This window comes from Chrysemys picta, chromosome 12 (genome assembly GCF_011386835.1).
Source record: "Chrysemys picta bellii isolate R12L10 chromosome 12, ASM1138683v2, whole genome shotgun sequence".
Taxonomy (NCBI): domain Eukaryota; kingdom Metazoa; phylum Chordata; order Testudines; family Emydidae; genus Chrysemys; species Chrysemys picta.
This window is the reverse complement of record NC_088802.1, coordinates 798,427-819,428: the sequence shown is the minus strand read 5'-3', so window position 1 is coordinate 819,428 and position 21,002 is coordinate 798,427. Positions and strand designations below refer to the sequence as shown.

Below are 21,002 nucleotides of genomic sequence, written 5' to 3'. Positions count from 1 at the left end.
TTTATTAAATTACAACCACAAGCTCAAATTGCCTCTCAGTATATTGCTATGAAACAGTTGTATAAAATATGACCCACTCAAGAATTGTTCTTGAGGGGGTCAAAGGGGGACATGTAATAGTAACATTGTATGTTTGTATTTTGTATAATTTAAAATAAATTCTAATATAACATCTATTAAACATATGAATGTAGGATTTCACCATATCCTGCCAGCCACCCTTTTTAAGTAGCAGAAAAAAATGGACTAATGGGCCATTGGTAGAGATGCATCAGCCGGAATCTGTGTCCGAAGCGGATTTCAAGGCCGTGACAGACCTTTAGGGTCCCCGCTCTGTTGTAGGTTTAGCATTTTAAAATAAGTAAAAGAATGTGGGGATTGTTTTTCTTTTGCACTGCAACTTGATGTTCCTGTTTAAAATGTTCTGTGTAAATCAATCCTGTTTTGTGTGTGAATAAAAAATATGTGTATTAAAAAATAGGTGCAAAGGCCATCACCGGACCAAATGTTCTAAAAAACCCCCCAAAACAAACACAAAGCGCCAAAAAATTACAACACGCCGCTATTAAAATTGCATCCAGGCTGATCGCTAGCCAGAGCCACTGCTGGCCAGGCCGGGTGCCCCTGGCTGGAACCCGAGCTGCTGGAGTCAGGGTGCAGCCACTGCTGGGGGGGCAGAAGGGACCGGCCCAGGGAGAGGAGGCATGGGGGGGGGATTCAGGGCTGGGCTCCCCCAGTGCACTACCCCACCCCCACACTGCTCTGCTCAGGGGAACCCCAACACCCCCCACGGCACACAGGACCCGGCCCGGTCTCCCTGGGCTGCGGGGCTCTGGCTTAGCATGGGGGGGGTCCCTCAGATTCCAGGGAATGATGGGGGCTCACAGGGGGCTGGGGCAGAGGGAGGGTCATTCAGTCTCATCCCCCCCCCACCGTGGCACTCACCCCGGGTGCCTCCTGCCCCCAGCAGCCCCATGCCCCCCATGCTGTGGCTGAGCCTTGGGGGGGGGGGCTGAAAACGGGGGGAACTGACGTGAGCTGCCAGCAGAGCAGAGATGCTGCCCCCATCCCCCACTACCCCCATTACCCCCAGCAGGGGACAGAGGGTGGCTAGCCTGGGGGGCGCAGGGCAGGGGCCGGCTGCGTCACAGCAAAGGGGCTACGGGCTGCATGCGGGGTCCAGCCAGCCACGACCAGGGTCCTTCCCTCCCATCGACCACCCCAGGGCCACCAGGCCCAGCATGGACCCAGTGCTCTGAACCAAGCCATAAACCCCCCCCCCCCCAGTGCCCAGGACGAGTCTCACCCACGGCAGGTGCAGGGTTAAATGCCCAGCAGACTGGCACCCTCGCCCGGCCGGCTCCGAAGACCGGGCACCACGGGAGCGGAGACCACTGCCGGGCCGGAGGGCTGAGAGCAATTTGTAACCGGGGAGAGGGGTCAGGATGGGGCCCCCACGCCTGCGAGGCAGCCAGCTCCGCCAGGGGGCCATCGCAGACAGGGCCCAGTGGGTCCAGCCAACCCGGTACTCCCCCTCCCCCATCAGCCCCACCCCGCCTGGATCAGACCCACAGCCCCATCCAGACCAGCAGACACCCCTGCCCCCAGCTCTGGGAGGGGAGTGGGGGCTGGTGAGTTAGAGCTGGGGGGAGGGGTCTGGGAGCTAGGACTCCTGGGTTCTCTCCCACCTCTGGGAGGGGAGTGGGGGCTGGTGGGTTAGAGCAGGGGGGGCTGGGAGCCAGGACTCCTGGGTTCTCTCCCCAGCTCTGGGAGGGGAGTGGGGGCTGGTGGGTTAGAGCAGGGGGGGCTGGGAGCCAGGACTCCTGGGTTCTCTCCCCAGCTCTGGGAGGGGAGTGGGGGCTGGTGGGTTAGAGCAGGGGGGGCTGGGAGCCAGGACTCCTGGGTTCTCTCCCCAGCTCTGGGAGGGGAGTGGGGGCTGGTGGGTTAGAGCAGGGGGGGCTGGGAGCCAGGACTCCTGGGTTCTCTCCCCGGCTCTGGGAGCAGAGTGGGGTGCAGGGGGTTAGCTCTGAGGCAACAAGGATGGAGCGGGCAAGGGGCCTGGTGGGCAGCTAAGCCCCTTGGTCGGAACTCGTGCCGCATCCTCCTTCCCCACAGGCGCGGGCAGCACCAGCGCAGGGATAATTACGTATTTCCCACGCTGCTTCCAGGACATGAACTGCCGCTTTACCGTGATTCCCAGAGCCCCGCGGGCTGGGACAGAGCGGGGGGGGCAGCCCCCTCCTCACCCGTGTAGTGACCGAGGCTGCTCAGTGCCGGAGCCCCCCAAGCCCTGGGGTGCCGCAGCGCCCGCAGCATCGCGCCCAGCCCCGGAGGTCCCAGTAACACTCAGACACGCGGCTCGGGGGAGGGGTATTTACTGGGGTGGGGGCAGATCCCCGCGGCCCAGAGGCAGCTGCAGTCCCAGCGGAGCGATAGCAGCTCCGGTTCGGGCCCCTGGGGCAGCCCAGTGGAGAGTCCGGGCCCGTCAGCCGCGTGCCGGGGCTCCCGCTCCAGCCCGGACTCCAGCCCAGCCAATCGGTGTCTGTGGGTTTCCGGGCCGGGTTCGGGGAGTGTTTCGCCCTGGGCCCCCAGCTCCGGGTCTCTGCCGCTCCCCAAGTCCCCCCACAGTCCTGCCCCAGCTGGGACATCCGGCACTCACAGCATGTTCCCCGCCCGGCTCTGGCACCGTTCCTGGGCTTCTCTCCAGCTGCCCCATGGGCGGCTCCCGGCCCTCAACCGGAGCCCAGTCCCCCCGGCTCAGCCCCCGCCCCGCGGCCGGCCAGCAGGAAGAGGACGGGCCGTGGGGAGGGGGCTGCTTGGCAGACCCAGCCCATCCGATCCCCAGGGCTCCGCACGCCCGGCTGGGAGCCGGAACCGCACCGCTCGCAGGACGATCCAGCCCCCTGAGCTCTCCGGGAGCCGCACAGACCCAGCGAGCTGCGCGGGGAGTTTGTCCCCTGAGCTGGTGTGAGAGCCGCAGGGCCTGGGCAGCCGGAGCCTCTCGCGGCTGGGGAGCTGCTGTGTCTGGTGAGGAGCCATGCGCACGGTGTCAGGCACAGGGTCTCTGCGCTGGGCGACTCCTGGCAGTCAGGGGCTGTGGGTGGTGGGTCACCGGGCGCGTGGCCCGTCACAGAGGCAGGGTCCGACGCTGGCCAGCGGGGTCCTGGCAGGCAGGCAGGGCTGTGGGTTCATAGAGTCACAGATCTCAAGGCCAAAAGGGATCACTGCGATCATCGGGTCTGATCCCCTGCACAGCAGGGGCCGGAGACCTGCCCCAATAATCCCCAGAGCAGATCCTGGAGAGAACCAGCCAATTGTGAGTTAAACACGCCGGGCTGGAGAATCCACCAGGACCCTTGGAAAATAGCTCCAGGGGTTCATTCCCCTCACTGGTAAAACCTGGCGCCCCCTCTCCAGCCCGGCTGAGCAGCGCCCGGCGTCTCACACGGGTGGGGTCTGACGCTGGCCAGTGGGCTCCGGGCTGGCAGGGGCTGTGGGGTCAGCGGGCGCCCGGCCTGTCACACCGGTGTGGTCTGATGCGGGCCAGCGGGGTCCTGGCAGGCAGGCAGGGCTGTGGGTGGTGGGTCACCGGGCGCCCGGCCCGTCACACACCCGTGGGGTCCAACGCTGGCCAGCGGGGTCCTGGCTGGCAGGGGCTGTGGGATCAGCAGGCGCCCAGCCCGTCAAACAGGCGTGGTCTGACGCTGGCCAGCAGGGTCCGGGCCGGGCGCAGGATCCTCTCCTGGGGAGACAGAGGAAGGTTTATTCCATGTTCCTGATTTCACAGTGTGACCCCCCTTCTCCTCCCCCCACCCTTGGCTTTTCCCAGGTCCCAGAGCCCCAGACGAGTCTCTGGGGGCCCTGCCCAATGGACAGCAGCTCCGGCGGCTGCTAACCCCGAGCCTGGCGTCGGGTGGGCACAGAGGGACTGGTCATCCCTGCTGGGCGCTAGGGAGGCGGCTGCGTGGGGTGTGTGACCTGGACTGGCAGCCCGGGGGCAGGGCCAGCCAGCGAGGGACCCCCACCCCGGTGTACCCACAATGCACTGGGGCAGGGCAGTCCCAGGGGCAGGGATCGGGCCCGGTGTCCCCGGGGTCACTCACTGGCAGTCAGGGCGAAGCTGCTTCTGCCGGAGTCTGAAATGGAGCAGAGAGCGAGCGTGTCACGACTGGGCACTGGGGCGGGAGGGGCTGAACTGGTTGGGGTCCCCCTGCCCCTCCAGCAATCCCTGCCCCACCTGAACACCCCACTTCCCAGTGACCCCTTCCCCACACACACCCCCAGCCAGCCAAGGACACCCCCAGCAATCCCTGCCCCACCTGAACACCCCCCTTCCCTGTGACCCCATCTCCACCCCCCAGCCAGACAAGGATCCCCCCTAGCAATCCCTGCCCCTCTGAACACCCCACTTCCCTGTGACCCCATCTCCACACACACCCCCAGCCAGCCAAGGACACCCCCACCCCACGGTGATCCTGACCCCACCTACCCCAGCCCAGCTCATCACCCGTCTCTGCCAAGGCACGAACCCGCCCCACCCCACCCCATGGCCCCGTGCCATGGGGCTGCCCCGCACTGTCCCACCCCACGGCCCCGTGCCATGGGGCCGCCCCACCCTCCCAGAGGAGATTGTCGCCCTCTCTCTGCCCCTCCCCCCGGCTCTGCCCCCAGCCCTGCCTGATGGGGATTCCCCCACCCCCCGTCGCTCCCTTACCCGGGCGCTTCCTCCTCCACACCACGATGCCAGCCAGTGCGGCGCCGGCCCCAATCAGCGCAGCGAGGCCGAGGGCGGCCAGGATCCCGGGGGCCAGGCCCCCCATCTCCCCGGGTGCTGCGGGGACGAGGAGAGATGGTCACTGGGGCGAATGGGGGATTTACCGAGCGTCTGACTCAGGGCCCTCCCTGCTCTGTGTCACTGCCCGGGGGGCCGAGTGACCCCCTGCCCTGGGCAGGGTCTGGGTCATGCTGGGACCAGCCAGCTTGGCCTGGGATCCCCACCCGGGGCTGGCAGGGCCCTGAGCTGGCACCGGGAGAGCCAGGATGGGCCGTTAGTCCCGGGCAGCCCCGGCTTGTCCCTAAAGCAGGGAACATCCCCGCAGAGTCCCATTGCAGCCGGCCCCCCGCACACAGTGACCATGGGAGCCGGGGGCTGAACTCACAGGCCCCGTCGGGGGGAGCTGCTCCAAGGGTGCTTGGGGGTCAGCACGGCAACGGGGTCACTGGGGGACAGGCTGGGGCAGAGCCCAGCTGGGAACCCGGGACAGTCCCTGAAGGCTGGACTGGACCCAGTCCCTGCTGCTCCAGTCGTGTGTGTTACAGGGACACCGGGAGAGCCCCTGGGCCGTGTGACGGGTTCCGTCTCCCGCCGCTGAAAGGCGCTGATGGGAACCGCTTGGACCGTTTCCATCCTACAGCGTCACCCCTGCGAAACGGGGCCAGGGCCAGGCCGGGTCGGTTTTAACCCATTTCCCCTTTTGGAAAAGTTGTGAAATGGTCAGACATCCTGTTCCAGCGTTTTCGATGTGAAATCCCCTTTCTCAGCTCAAAGCAACTTTTCAGTGAGAAAAGTCAGTGAATTTATGGGAAATAAATGTTTAAAAAAAATCAAAGGTCAAAACTGAAACCAAACATTTCAAATTTCTCAAATCAAAGTGTTTTTTCATTGACCTGAAGAGAAATAGCTTTTGGGTTTTAAGTTTGTGAAAGTTTGAGATTCCAACTTTTCATCCTGCTGCGGGATGGGAGGGTGTTTGGAAATCTCAGCGCTTTTCCCAGGCTGGGAGAATGGTTTCCTGCTCGGCTCTCGTCTGACCCCAGAGAGGAGCAGCCGTGGGGACAGAGGAGAGACTGAGACAGACTCGTTCTATGCCAGGTGTGGAATACGAGAGATTCCCTCAAACCACCAGGAACCTTAAACATCTCATCAAAAAGCGACGCAGAAAATCGGCCCCTGATTGGTGGAGATGCACAGAGCTGGCCCCGCGCTGCAGAGACCTGCCCCAGCTCAGGAACGGACACGGGGATTGAGCCCCAAATGCAGCATGTGACCCCATCCTGGGCGGAGAAGGGGGGTTGTATGTGCCCCTGACAGACACCGCGGGCTCTGGCTTCTCCTCACGCCTGGCAGCTCCTGGCCGCTGGGTCCAGCCAGCGAAGTGTCCGTGGGGTGAAGGGGCTGAGCCCGGATTGGTAACGGTATCAAAGGCAATGGGAGTTGGGCCCCTAAATCCTATAGCACCCAGGCCTGGAGCCCCAGCTGTGCCGGCCGTGGGGAGCGGGAACCCAGCCAGCGCCCGGCAGAGCCTCCTGCAGCTTCCCTCCTTCCTGGCTAACCCCATAACGCCACGCTCCAGTGTCCACCAGGCCGGAGGCAAAAGCCTGCCCCCGGGGGTAACGAGAGACGGGGTACCCGCCAAGCCTTGCCCAGTGGGGGCTGAGCTTGGAGATCTTGGGGTGAAAGGCTCCTGTTCATTGGGTACGAGCCCGCCCAGCCCCCCGCAGCCCGAGGGGCCGAGCCGGGGAGCGCTGGACCCTGCTTGCTACAGGCTGGTCGCGGGGGCACCGACCGGAGCGGTCTGGGGCAGGCCCCTTTCGGGGGACGGGGGGGAGACGTGTCTCATTCCCCCAGCTGGGAGCAAAGCCAGCCGGTGTCTGAGTCCTCGAGAGGCCCAGCTGTCGGGGGCCTGCAATGGGGCTAGGTGGGTGGGCACAGCGTGGGGGCCGTGGGTGATGGGTCACCTGGCTCCGGCTGCCATGTCCATGGGCATCAGTTCGGTCCCCGCCCCGGGCAGGAGATGCAGCCGGACGTGCTCGGCAATAGCGGACGCTGGAGACCCGCTCGGGACGGTGCCAGTGGGGGTCCCACCCCTCCCCCTGCCCCGAGAGAGCCCATTACCCGGGGTCGCCAGCACCTCCTGCAGGCCGCGGTGCTGCACGCGGCAGGAGTAGCTGTGCCCGTCCCCGCCCTGCTGCGGGATCCCCACGGATCTCTGGAGCTGGGACGCATCGCCAATGGGGGGCGCCGGGGTCTCCTTCCCGTCCCACACCCAGGAGACGCGGATGGGACGCGGGTCAAAGCCCCTGGCGCGGCAGGAGAGGGTGGCGGAGCCGTCGGGGGCGTCTCTGCGGGAAACTGAGACCTCGGGCAGGGCTATGGGGGGAGAGAAAAGGAGACACAGTAAATTTGTTCTGCTCTGAACGTTAAGTTCTTGTTGTGGTGTCTGGACCTAGGGGGAAGCGCGGCCTCCAACCCCCCCGTTTCATACAGGACACGGACGTGTTTGCACCGAAGGCTTAGAGAGCGACACGTCCCGGCGGCCTCACACTGAGCCAAACGGCCTGCGAAGGGGGGAACAGACTTAACTCCACTCCCAGACCCCGAGCGAGATTCAGCCCTGAACTGCCCCGCTCCTCTGGGGCCCTCGCGGCCCCGCTGCCCCCAGAACCGGCGCTCGGGCCGTGACTGCCCCACGGTTTTAGCACCACGAGCTGCACGGTCAGCCCTGCGGAGTGGAAGCAGAGAAAGGGAACATCACAGCTGCTAACACCGCCCCGGGCGCTGCCCAGATGAGAGCGTTACTGCTAGTTACATGTGGTACAATTATCGACTCCATCCATGCGTCGGATGTTTGTCCTCACCGTGTGACTGCCCCCCAGGGGACTAATCGAGAAGAGGCACCTTAGGCCTGGCCTGGCTCTGAGATGCCCCGCGGGAGCGACGGGCTTCCCGGCCGGGTTAGCCCTCGGCTACAGTCCCAAAGGGGGGCAGCGGTGGGGAGCCCCGTCTCAGGACATCCACGCTAGGGGCGCCCGGAGCTGCTTTTCGAAGGGCACTACTCACACGGTGCAAGGCGCTGTCTGGTGCAGACCAGGACACAGACAGCACTGCCGAGCGCCCGCTCCTGGGGGGCACTGCCCCCCCCCAGGTTCCACCATTCGCCCCCCTTACCCATGGTGAGCGCCGGCTCCCCCAGGCTGCTGTGGTTCACCCGGCAGGCGTAGCCGTGGCCCCACCGCGGGGGGATCTCCAGGGACTGCCGGATCTGGTAGGTGCCGTCGGCGTGGGGCAGGATCCCGCTGGCGTTCATGGGCGGCAGGATCTCCGTCCCGTCCCGCACCCAGGAGACGCGAATGGGACGCGGGTAAAAGCCCCTGGCGTGGCAGGAGAGGGTGGCGGCGCCGTGGGGGGCGTCTCTGTAGGTCACCGAGATCCCTGGGGGGACTGGAGGGGAGGGGAACACGTCAGCGGGGTGCAATCAGCCCTGAGCCAGTGTGGAGCGGTTGGCAAAGCCCTGAGGCCTAGCGGTCACGGGAATGAGAGGGGGGCGCTCTGTGGTTCCCTCCGGGCCGTGCCGCCGGCTGCTCGGACTCACCCTGCCGTCCCAGAGCCTCCATCCCACCCCGCAGCAGGCTCCTCAGGGTGTCCACGCACTCCTCCTGCAGGAACTCCTTTGCAAACAGGGTCCAGGTGTGGCCAGCGTTCCAGAAGTGCGTCTCGTTGGAGGCTCCCGGCGCCAGCGGCACCCACGCGGATTGGTTTCTCTCCAGGATGAGGAAATCCTGCCCGTCGAAAGCAAAGTGAAACTGCCCTCGCACGGGGGTGTCCCTGTCCAGTGCACAGTTCACGTGCAGCTGCAGGGTGTGGGTTCCTGGGGGAGAGACAGGGAGGAAAAACGATGCAGGATATTGTCTAAGTGTCAGTCCATCTACAGCCCCTGCCCGTCCCAATCACTGCAGTGCCCGAGCCCCTCCCCAGCCCTAACACATGTATCCCATCACCCTTTGCCACAGGGCTGGGCCATTGTCCCTGGGTCACAGATGGGGAAACTGAGGCCCAGAGCTCCAGAGTGACTGGGCCCAGCTCACACAGGGCATCGGGTGCACCCGGCATTCCCTCAGACAGCTCCTGATTTAACTCCAGAACGGGGCGTCTGGCCTCCACGGAGAATCCCCCGCAACCCTGGCTGAGCTGATCCCAGCGGGAGTTACCCCCGGTTCAAATTTGCCCCTTTGAGTTTGTCTCGCTGCAGCCGCCAGCCCCTGGCTCTCACTTGGCAGCGTCTGGGATTAAAGCACCGTCTGCGCTCAGAAATCACCGCCCACGCGAGTACTTACCGAGCGGGATAAGTCACTGCACGGACACCCCCCCGGGGCCTGGTTCCCAGCCAGCCTGGGGCCACGGAGACCTGACTCTAGGGAGCAAGAACTCAGCCATGCTCCTGCAGCTGCCCTGATTGGCTGCTCTACCCCCGGAGGTGGGGCAGAGGGGAAGGGCAGCCAATCAGGGCTGGAAATCTCGTGCAGGTTCCCGCGGCCTGGGGCTGCCGCCGGTGAGGTTGCGGGCGCTGGGAGCTCGGCACGGGGGCAGCACTCACCGCCGGTCTGATTTTGCTGCGCCATCCACCGGTGAGTCACCACTCGGGAGATGGCCTCATAGAGCCTGAACTCCTGCGTCTTCTTCCTTAAATAGCTCGCGCCAACGGCCTGCGCTGCCCACTCCCTGAGGGGTTTCACCTCGCGGGTGTCGCTGCTGTAGGAGGCGAGCGCCAGCCCGTCCAGCCGGGCGAGCATGAAGAACCTGTGAGTCCCGTCCGGCTCGTTCAGCCCGGTGATCAGGATGTCCAAGCTGTGGGGCTCTGGACCAACGGGAAAGACAAGATAAAGAGCCTCTTATCCCTTTACTCCGGGGAGGAGGGTTTGCCCCCATGGGTCGGGCTGAGCCCCCATCTCCAATCACACCCCTATTCTTAACCCCCCTCTGCTACCCCTAGCGATAGGCCTTGCAGAGAGTCAGTGGAAAAGGGGATGCAGCAGCCATGGGGGTCAGAGCAGTGGGGCAGGGCTGTCCCCAAGCCTCACCCACAATGCCAGAGAAACCAGAGGCTTCTGCTAAAATGTTCAGCGGTGACATACTGAGCAAGGTTAATGTGTGCCATCACCATCATTAGGGTTCAGAGTTAACACACCCTTTGAGATAAATGGGGCAGCTCAGCCCCCGCAGGGCTGTCGTCTCAGGGTGGTTGTAGCCAGTGAGAACTCTCCCCCACCCTGTTAAGGTCACATCTGGGAGGTTTTCATGGCCACTTGAAGGGCCAGGAGTTTTACTGTAGTTTGAGATGGGAGCGGAGATTGTGCAGAACCTGTGGGAGCTGTCAGGGAAGGGCTGTCACTGCCAGTGCCCCCATGGCCCCGCTCAGTCCGGATCCCCTGGGGAAAAGGGGGCATTAGGGGCAGAGGAGCAGAGCCCCTGGGAGAGAGAAAGCCCCTGGGCTGAGGGGGAGTTGGGCGACCACAGGTGCCCTACGGCACGTGGGGGTCGAAGATGCCCTCTGCGGAGTGGCACAAAGCCGCCTCCGGTGGGCCAGAGAACACAGCCGGGGCAGCCGACAGGGGCTGACGTAGATGAGGGACAGTTTGGTGGTTAGGGGGCCAGGCTGGGACTCCGAAGGGTGCCAATGCCCTTAACTCTGCCCCCTCTGTGGATGCCAGGTGCTACGGGCACTAACTGCAGGAGCACCGGCTGCTTTTCACCATGTGTGAAAGGTGTGGGCGGCGGGAGGGGGAGCAGGAGTTCCTGTCTGAAGAGGGAAGGATTTTCTCCCGACTCTGTGACATGAGCAGCGTTATCCTGCGGTTCACAGCTCGGCCACCTCTTCCCGGGGTGTCACCAGGCCGGCACACGGCACCTCCCTGACCCCAGGGCCACCCCCAAACCACACGTCGGGGTCCTTCTCCGAGCGTCTCTGGCGCTAGGCACAGCCCCCACCCCAGGGTGCCCTCCAGCGGCCGTCCGCACCCCAACGGGACACGAGTTAGGGGCAGCAGCTCCCTGGGTCCGTCCTCCCTCTGCCGGCCCCCTGCCCGAGAGCTCCCAGTCCTGGGCCCCGATGCCTGGGCCTGTCCCGCCGGCCAGTCTCCACAGCGTCTCACGGCTGCGTCCCCAGCACAACCCGCACCCCAGGGCTGCCCCGAGCGGGGTCCCCGCAGCCCATCACCCCCATCCCCCTTCGTCCGCCGGCCCTGCCCCTGCCGAGCGCCCCAGACACACCCCCTGCCCTGGGTGCAGCCTGCCCCGGCTCCGCTGGACGCCCCCTTAGCTAGGGAGTGCCGGAGACTGGGGGGTCCCAGCCAGTCCCGTCCCCCCGGCTCCCCCCACCTCAGCCAGTCCAGCTCCCCCCACCCTAGCCATGCGCCCCCCGGCTCCCCCCACCTCAACCATGCACCCCCAGCTCCCCCCACCCCAGCCAGTCCAGCTCCCCCCACCCCAGCCATGCGCCCCCCAGCTCCCCCCACCCCAGCCCAGCCATGCGCCCCCAGCCCCGCTGCGGCTCTCGGCTGCTCCCTATAGAGCCCGGACCCCCTGGCCCCGTTCCCCCGCCATGGGCCAGCACCCGGGCCGCGCCCTGCGGGGGGTGGGGGAACCCCAGCGTCCCGGGCCAGCCGGGCCCCAGGGCAGCATCCCCCGCTCTGAGCCCCGGCCTGACCCGCCTCCCGCCCGGCCCGGCCCGGCCCCGCTGGGTGTTTCTCTCCCGGTTTCCTGCGCATCCTCCCGGTTCTGCGGGTCCCCCAGCGCCCTTCGCTCCAGCGCCCCCCCAGCCCCACTTACCCCCCCCGCCTCCCAACGCCCCCCCGCTGCCCCCAGCCTCCCGTTCCCCAGCGCCCCCCCAGCCCCACTTACCCCCCTTATCCCCCAGCGCCCTGCTCTACTTACCCCCCGCCTCACTCCTGCCCCACTCACCCGCCGCTGCTGCCGCCAGCGCCCCCCAGCACAGCCCCAGGGCGAGGGGCAGCGCCATGGCTCCGGGCTGGGTCTCCCCACGCCGGCAGGGCAGAGCCCACGAGCCCAGCGGGGCGCCCACCCCGCCCCGGCCACACGTGGGGCCGGCCCCGGCCAATGGGGCCGCGGGGCGGGATCTCTGGGCGGAGCCGCGGACCTCGGGGTGGCCGGCGGAACCGCCTGCTGCAGGGCTGTGCGGGGCCGGACCCAGCGCCGGGGGAGGGGGCTGATCCCCCCGCCCTCCAACAGCCAACTCGGGGGAACACGGCCCCCTTCCCCCACCTCCCCAGGGGTTCCCGGTATCCCCCCTCCTCCTCAGTTCTCATTCCCCGGGGCCAGGGCCCCCCATTCCCCTCCCGGGTCCCCCCTTCTCCCCCACCAGGGATTCTGGGTCCCCCATTCCCCCTATACAAGGGTCCCCCATTTCCCCCCCACACCAGAGGGTCTGTGTGCCCAATTCTCCCACCCACCAGGGGTTCTGTGTGCCCCCATTCCCCCTATACAAGGGTCCCCCATTTCCCTCCCACACCAGAGGATCTGTGTGCCCAATTCTCCCACCCACCAGGGGTTCTGTGTGCCCCATTCCCCCTATACCAGGGTCCCTCATTCTCCCCCCCACAAGGGGTTCTGTGTGCCCCATTCCCCCCAGGCAGCGTCCCCTAATTCCCCTCCCCACACAGATAGATGGGCCTGTGGGTTTGATCCAGGGCAATGGGACAGGGCAGGATACCGGGGTAGATGGGCCCGTGGGTTCGATCCGGGGCAGTGGGACGGGGCAGGATACCGGGATTGATGGGCCCGTGGGTTCGATCCCGGGGCAGCCGGGACGGGGCGGGATACCGGGGGAGATGGGCCCGTGGGTTCGATCCGGGGCAGCGGGACGGGGCGGGATACCGGGGGAGATGGGCCCCTGGGTTCGATCCGGGGCAGCGGGGACGGGGTGGGATACCGGGGGAGATGGGCCCCTGGGTTCGATCCGGGGCAGCGGGGACGGGGTGGGATACCGGGGGAGATGGGCCCATGGGTTCGATCCGGGGCAGCGGGGACGAGGCGGGATACCGGGGGAGATGGGCCCATGGGTTCGATCCGGGGCAGCGGGGACGGGGCGGGATACCGGGGGAGAAGGGTCCATGGGTTTGATCCAGGGCAGCAGGGACGGGGCGGGATACTGGGGGAGATGGGCCCGTGGGTTCGATCCAGGGCAGCGGGGACGGGGCGGGATACCAGGGGAGATGGGCCCATGGGTTCGATCCGGGGCAGTGGGGACGGGGCGGGATACCGGGGGAGAAGGGTCTGTGGGTTTGATCCAGGGCAGCGGGGACGGGGCGGGATACTGGGGGAGATGGGCCCGTGGGTTCGATCCAGGGCAGCGGGGACGAGGCGGGATACTGGGGGAGATGGGCCCGTGGGTTCGATCCAGGGCAGCGGGGACGGGGCGGGATACCGGGGGAGATGGGCCCGTGGGATACATTCCCGTACACCGCAGCTTATGGTCTTAGCAGCAGCCCTCCCCCCCCCCCCCCCCCCCAGCTTCCTGCCTTCCTGAGGGGTCCGACACCTGCTTGTCTCCTGATCGCAATCAGGCCTCCAGCCAATCCGTGGCCTCCACCCCCCTCGGGTGGCAAAGGCCCTGGTCCCTGATTGGCTGGACTCCCTGTGTGGGGCAGAGGCTGCTGTTGGAACAGAGGGGCTGAGAAAACCACCAGGGTTTCCCCCCCGCGCCAACCACACGGGCGTCCCGCGGCACCTCTGCCCTGCACCTGGCCGGGGGCTCCGAGCAGGGCCTGGGGTCACAGAGCCGCCTCTGAGCTGTCTGCCCCCAGCACCCCCGGTACCTTCTAACCAGAGCGGGGCAAGAATTTGTCATCCAACATTTTTTTTTCAGCAAAAAATGCAGCTTTGGCTACACAAACATTTGGTGAATTTGTGTCGATTTGGCCAAATGCTCCCTCCAGAAATGCAACATTTTTGGGGCGGGGGGGGGGGGGGGAGGGTTGTTTCAAAATTACTTTTTGTTTTGAAATGTCCCAAAAACCTGAAAAACATTTTTAAAAGTTCAGAATCTAAACAAAACGTTCAGTTTGGGACTGAATAAAACCTTTGTGTCACTTGGAATTCATTTTTTTCCTCATCTTTGACTCACTGAAAAATTTCAGTTTTGGTTCAACCCTAGACACATTTTTTTTTACGTTTCAGAGAACCAGAAACTCCTTTATTCACACAGCTGAACTGATGACCCGGGCAAGCTGTCACCTTCCAGACCCACCACTTCCCGGCTCGGTTTCTGTCTCAGTTTGACGGTTGACTTGGGAGCGTGAGAAAACTCCGTCAAGAGCAACCCCGCTGCTCCGGAGAACAGAGTTCATGTCAAACACACCCAGCTCCAGCGCGGGACATGGGCACATGGCTGGTGACCTCAGAGGTGACTGGCCTGTTGAGGGAGCAGGGCCAGTTCCTCTGTGACTAACAGTAATTAGCTGCGTCCCGCTGGAGCAGGGGTCGGCAACCTTTGGCACGCGGCTCGCCAGGGCCGGGCGGGTTTGTTTACCTGCCGCGTTGGCAGGTTTGGCCGATCGCGGCTCCCAGTGGCCGTGGTTCGCTGGTCCAGTGCAATGGGGGCGTTGGGAAGCGGCGGCCAGTACGTCCCTCGGCCCGCGCCGCTTCCCGCAGCCCCCGTTGGCCTGGAGCGGCGAACCGCGGCCAGTGGGAACTGAGATCAGCCGAACCTGCGGACGCGGCAGGTAAACAAACCGGCCCAGGGTGCTTGCCCCGGTGGGCCGGGTGCCAGAGGTTGCCGACCCCTGCACTGGAGGTTGGCAGCGGGCACCTGGGGTCTCTGAAGAGCCAGGCAGGAGTTGAGGAGAGGGAGGAGCAGAGAGACACAGCTGGAGTTGATGGACCTGCAGGTGCAATGCTGCGGTCGAGAGATGGTTTAGAGACGGAGCCGGCGAGAGCTGGGGGGACAGGACTGGCTGGGACCCACCAGCAGCCCCTAGGTAAGGGGGCAGCCAGAGGACCCGGGGCAGGCTGCACCCAGGGCAGAGGGTGGGTCTGGGGCGCTCGACAGGGGCAGGGCTGGCGGGCGAAGGGGGCTGGGGGTGACCGGCTGCGGGGACCCCGCTCAGGGCAGCCCTGGGGTGCAGGATGTGGTGGAGCCGTGGTGAGGAGGTGCGGAGTCTGGCTGGCGGGGGCCCAGGGACTGGGAGCTCTCGGGGACCGGCAGAGGGAGGACGGACCTGGGGAGCTGCTGCCTCGAACTCGTGTCCCGTTGGGGTGCGTGACCCATGTCACTGCGAGGAACCTGCCGGGGGATGTGGTTAAAAGCTGCCCGGACACAGGGCTCTTCCTGGACTCTGCCAGGGGCCTGGGTCCGTTCCTGAGAGCGGGCAGGACAGATGGGGTCTGGCCTGGGGCAGGATGGATGGGCTCCGGGGACTGAAGGAGGCCCCACCTGTCTCGCTGTGGCTGGCTCCTGGAGGGCATGGGGGTGGGGGGGCTGTGCCTAGCGCTAGAGATGCTCGGAGAAGGACCCCGACATGTGGTTTGCGGGTGGCCCTGGGGTCAGGGAGGTGCCGTGTGCCGGTCTCGTGACACCCCGGGCAGAGGTTCAGGTCACACCACCCCCCCCACGCGGCCGCCTCCCTAGTGCCCAGCGGTGGGGCTGGTCCCTCTGTGCCCACCCGATGCCACCATTGGCCATTGGGACCTGTAGCGGGGCGTGAAGGAACGTGGGGGGGGGCAGGAGTGGCACCCCTGCGCTGGAGGGAGGGCGAGGGAGAGCGGCTCGGGCCAGCCCGCCCTGCGTGCAGGGGTGATGGGAGGGTCTTGGGTGGCTGGGTGTGGGCTTGCGGCAGGGGGGCTCAGACGACCAGCCCCGTGCGCAGAGGGGGGTCCCAGGGAGGAAGGGCAGCGGAGGGGGTTGGAGGACCAGCCCCACGAACAGGCAGGCAGCGGGGGGATCGGAGCAGCCCCATGCACAGGGGAGGGGGAGCAAAGGCGGCTGTGAGCGGGGGGCCGGGGCGCTTGGGCCGGCCCTGTGTGTGGTGGGGGGGTGAGGGTGGCCTCAGGGGGCCCCGCGGGGAGGGTCTCTGGGTCTCCCTCCCCAAACCTGTGGATCACGACCTGCTCTGGGGGTCGCTCCCTAGGCCACACGGGGGGTGTCTGGGGCCGGGGACAGGCCCCGCTGAGGCCGAGGATTCACGTGCTGCTGCGTTGGCTGGGCGGCGATGGGACAGCCCGTCACTCCGGAGACGCTGCAGCCGAACCAGCAGTCCTGGCGGATGCAGAAATGAGTGAGCGCGATTCCCTGCCCCGGGCTCTGCAGGCGCTCAGACCAGCCGACCAGACCCGTCCCTTCTGGCCTTGACCTCTGTGAAGCTGCTTAAAGTTAAAGTCACGGGTCTGGGCTTTGCTGGCTCGGGGCCTGGGTCTGCCAAGGCCTGGCACCCGCTCCAGAGTCTCAGCACTGCCTGGCTTTAGCACTGTGGCTGGTGTCTCTCTCCAAGCCCCAGCTCCTGGAGTCCTGGGACTATGGAAGCATCAAATGTGAGTTTCTGGGTCTCGTGGGCAGAGGAGACACGACCAAAAACTGTGACCCCAGAAGGTGCAAACCCCAAACGTGGTAATAACCAGACCTCAGATGTAGCGATCGTGGGTTGGGGGGGGCCCGGCTGCCTCGTGATCTCCGAGCGCTTGTGGCTGCTGATTTAGTTCTGTTCCTCTTCCCCCCCCCCCCCAAGGCCCCACGTGATGCAGGTTCTCGTGGGCTGTGCTCTGGCTGGGGACGCCCCTGTGAGGGCGAAGTTCCAGTACGCCTACGATGGGGGGGGCTTCATCCACTTCGACGCAGCGCGGTGCCCGTGGGTGGGGGCCGTGCCGCTAGCCGGGGCCCCGGAGTAGCGGTGGGAACCCAGCCTGCACTAGGGCCGCTTTGCCCAGTGGTCCCCGCAGAACGAGTGTCTGGAGCCCGCCCGGAGCCTGGCGCGGGTGGGGACGGGGTCCCTGGAGCGGCGGGTGAGTCTGGGCTGCGGGCCGGCGGGAGCTGCCGGTCCCTGGGAACTGTCCCAGCCTCGTCTGTACCGGAGCGTCAGGTCAGGCAGGTCAGAGCCTTCGATCCCCCCGAGCTCTGCGCCGACCAAGTGGTGAGGAACTGAAAGGGATTGAAGCGCTATTTTTTTTGGCGGGGGGGGGGGAGGGCTGCATCTTGGGAACCCCTGGGCCAAATGTCCCCAAATTTGCACCACCTTCTCTACACCAGACCCTATTGCTGCGCTCCCGTTCCTCACCCCAGTCTCCCCGTGGGCTCCCGCGTTAGAGCAATGGGATCGTTACAATTAGTGTCTCCGGAGAGTGCCTCTATCTGGGGTATCCCTGGATCAAACACCCCCAGACCTGCCCCTTAACTCTGCCCCGGCTCTGATGTGTCGTAGCAGCTCTCAGACCAGTCCACGTCTGGCTGTGACCCCAGCGCTCTCTGCGGTACCAGCTCGGAAACCCCAAGCGTTGAGCTGCTGAGAACAAAACGCCCCAAAGCCGCCCCAGGCCACGAGCGACGGGCACGGCTGACAGTCTCCGCGCTGCTGGGAGAACCTCGAACTCAGAGCCCGCGGGAGCTGCTCACCGTCAGCATGTCCCCTCGGGCGGGGCCCGGCTGCCTGCAAAAAAAAGCGGGACATTCCCATCATGGCCCCGCTGCATCCCGGGCCCGTCTCTGCCACGAGGGCGACGTTCCCAGGTCACACCCAGACCTTCGCGCCGCGCACGGAGCTGGGCACTCTGGCCTCGCTCCGTCCCAGCCAAACACCAACACAGACAGCGTGAGGATGGGGGCTGGGATTCATGGGGGCGCAGCAGGGGAAGCCCGGAGCTGAATTCCTTCAGAGACAGACCCTGCCCCAGCTGCTGACCCCACGGACTCCATCCTGCCCTGGGGGGAGAGTCCGGTTTGCTCACTACAGCAAATTCCTCCTCTGGGTGTTGGGTTTTAGACTGTTGTATTGCAGGGTTTGCATCTCTCCTGCAGCGTGTTCATTCCAAGTCACTGATCACTGGGCCCTTCTCCAGCCAGGGCTTCGCTTCCACTTCTCTCCTTGGGATTTTTGTGTCTGTCTAAATACTGCGGAGATGGCCACCGTAGAATCTGGGCCCCTCCCAGGAGCGTAAGAAGCTTGGTTTTGGTCTGGACATCCGTACAAGTGTGAAAGCGAGAGGCTGTCCCCGGAGAAGCCAGGCGAGGAGGAGGGGTGTGAATGCAGTGAGGTTAGTGCTCATTTTCATTTCATGTGGCTGGGAGTTCCACAGGCTGGGTCCAGCCCATGGGACGCGTCGGCCTCCCAGGGTCACGGGACTCCCCCTGCTGGGTGACAGCTGCATGGTTCCCGTGGAGCGTGGCAGTCTGATGGCAGGGAAGGAGGCGTCTCTTCCGTCCATCGCCTTTAAGGCCAGAAGGGACCTTTAGCTCATCTCTGACTCCTGGCAATCGCAGGCCACCCTGTTGCTGTGACGAAGTGGGACTATTCTTAATGTTTTCCTCAGTTTCCCCTATGCAGTTCTTAAGTGTCTAGGTGGTGGGATAAGGGTGTATGGTTGCTGCAGAGCAAAGGGCCAGTGTACATAAATGCCCGACACTCTGTCTCCTAGGAACTGATGGCCTGGGCCCCTCCTCTGCAAAGGTGCCAACTGAAGGTGTTGGAGACAAAGGGATCAGGTGACCTCCTGGCGGGGGGGGGGGGGGGGGGGGGGGGGGGGGGAGACAAAGCCCAGAGAAGGAGGGGCTGGACGGGGGTTGGAGTTTGGAGCTAGCTGGGGACTGGAAGGGAGGGCAGACAGGGGTCTGCCTCGCTGGGCCCCAGAATGGACCCAGCGGAGGGGTCCCGTTCACTGGACCGACAAGCTCTGTTTTAGACCGTGTTCCTGTCGTCTAATAAACCTCTGTGTTACTGGCTGGCTGAGAGTCACGTCTGACTGCGAAGTGGGGGGCAGGACCCTCTGGCTGCCCCAGGACCCCGCCTGGGCGGACTCGCTGTGGGAAGCGCACGGAGGGGCAGATGCTGAATGCTCCCAGGAGAGACCCAGGAGGTGAAGCCGTGTGAGCTTCTTGCCCTGAAGACAGTCTGCTCCGAGGGAGAGGAGGCTCCCCAGAGTCCTGACTGGCTTTGTGGGGAGCAGTTCCAGAGCATCGCCCGGGGACTCCGTGACAGTTGCACCCAGTTACCCTGCCGCGAGCCCAGTAGCGTGGGCTAGCCCGAAGCATGTCAGTCCTCAGGAGACTGTGCCAGGCAGAGACCAGACGGGACCAAGGCCCCTGCGACGGCCGGGCGCCGGGCAGGTGGGATCCGCCCGGTATCTCTCAGGGCTGTGAATGTCACGACTCTGCCGGTGTCGGGAGCCGGGTCCCGGGGGATCTGTCGCTGACCAGGCAGCTGCTGCTGGTACCGATGCCGCAGCCTGTCTCTGGACACGGGGCTTTGTCCATAGGCAGGGAGAGGGGCCCCGATCCGACCTGCCCCTCGCCCAGCCTGGGTCTGAGCCCTGCGCTCGTCAGGCCAGGCACCGACGGGGGGTGACCGGATTCTGCCTCCCCGGCGCTGTGTGTCCCCCACAGGGCAGTGTGGGGGACAGGGCCCCCGCGCTCTGCTGGCCTGGCGGAGGTTACCCTGTGGGGCCCCTGCGCTCTGCTGGCCGGAGCTCATTGTGGAGGAGAGCGTCAGAGCGCTGCCCTCTTCCCACCAGCGTCACCTGAGCCGGGGAGAGCCTAAAGAGTCAGTGACTACAGGCCCCAAGGGAGGGCCTCGCCGCCTTGGCCCCAGGGGCCCATCGAGCCCAGTCTCTGGGCGCCGCAGCAGCCAGCACCAGCCGCACGAGCGGCAGAGACTGCTAATAAATAATTGTATTATGGGAGCACAGAGGAGCCCCAGCCATGGCCCAGACCCCCAGCGTGCCAGGCGCTGTACGTTATATAGTAGGTGTATATGGTCGTGCCCGGCAGCCCAGCCATTGCCCTGGTCCCCAGCGTGCCAGGCGCTGTACGTTATGGATTAGGTGTATATTGTAGTGCCCGGCAGTCTCAGCGGCCCAGGCCCCCAGCGTGCCAGGAGCTGTACGTTATGGATTAGGTGTATATTGTAGTGCCCGGCAGTCCCAGCGGCCCAGGCCCCCAGCGTGCCAGGCGCTGTACGTTATGGATTAGGTGTATTATGGTAGCACCTGGCAGCCACAGCCGTGGCCCAGGCCCCCAGTGTGCCAGGCGCTGGACAGACACAGACCAGACGGACCCTGCCCCAGTAGCCCTGGCCAGGACGTCTCCCCCCACCCCCCATCAGTCAGTCACCGACGCCCGCCCTGGAGCACGGGGATGCCTAGCATGACACTCGATGGTCTCTCTGCCCACACCCTGCCCCGGTTGGCACCAAGTACGTCCCAGGTGTCAGTGGCAGCGGGTAGGGCACTGGGCTGGCACTCAGGAGCCCCAGGTGCTATTCCCAGCTCGGCCAGCTGGGTCAAGTTGGGCCACTTGTGTCCCCTCCCTCTGCCTCAGTTTCCCCATCTGTATGATGGGGGGCCGAGCCTGCCCACCTTTGCAGCGTGCGTTGCGATCTCTGGGGGCAGCGCTGGGGACGGTTGTTTCCGGAGGATGCCTTTGTTGGCAGGGTGGGGTGCAGCCATGGTGCCGGAGTCGCCCTCCTGTAAGCGCAGGTGCTGGGATCCCGCACTGAGGGAGGGGTGTCCCTCCTGGGGGGGTCACCCAGGTTGTGTCAGATAAAGGTGCTGGGAATTAACGCTCTGTGGTGTCCTGCATTATCGCAGTGAACTCGCTGCAGGGCCCCCTCCGCGGGAAAACGCCCACAGCCCTGGTCACATCACCAGGCGGGTCCCCAGCCCGGAGCAGGATCGAACCAGCAGAGCCACTACCCCGGCGCTAACAGACCCACCTCTGGACTGGCCCAGCAGCCCCTGTGTGTCCCAGCCACCAGGAGCCGGGCCAGGGCCAGGATGGGCTGCAAACACATGCGCCTTACGGGACCCTGGAGAGGGAAATGGCTCTGGGAGGGGAGTGGGAGCTGGTGGGTTAGAGCGGGGGGGGGGGGGGGGAGACTGGGAGCCAGGACTCCTGGGTTCTCTCCCAGCTCTGGGAGGGAAGTGGGATCTGGTGGGTTAGAGCGGGGGCTGGGAGCCAGGACTCCTGGGTTCTTGCCCCAGCTCTGGCAGGGGAGTGGGGACTGGTGGG

The 21,002-nt window shown here is 65.3% G+C and overlaps 1 protein-coding gene across 2 annotated transcripts; it reads right to left on the bottom strand.

The window, feature by feature from the left end:
* LOC122173463 (class I histocompatibility antigen, F10 alpha chain-like) lies at nt 1-11,900 on the bottom strand. Of its 2 annotated transcripts, none has more exons than XM_065563966.1 (8): nt 11,711-11,900; nt 9,375-9,635; nt 8,373-8,648; nt 7,949-8,221; nt 6,896-7,150; nt 4,715-4,831; nt 4,104-4,136; nt 1-3,742 (listed from the first exon to the last, which is right to left on the bottom strand). In XM_065563966.1, exons 1-8 carry the CDS (start codon nt 11,793-11,795, stop codon nt 3,684-3,686), a joined length of 1,359 nt encoding a protein of 452 aa, XP_065420038.1. In that variant the 5' UTR covers nt 11,796-11,900; the 3' UTR covers nt 1-3,683. The 2 variants fall into 2 exon arrangements, with proteins under 2 accessions (XP_065420038.1, XP_065420039.1); XM_065563967.1 differs by having other exon boundaries at nt 11,738-11,898.
* Nucleotides 11,901-21,002: the final 9,102 nt, after the last annotated feature.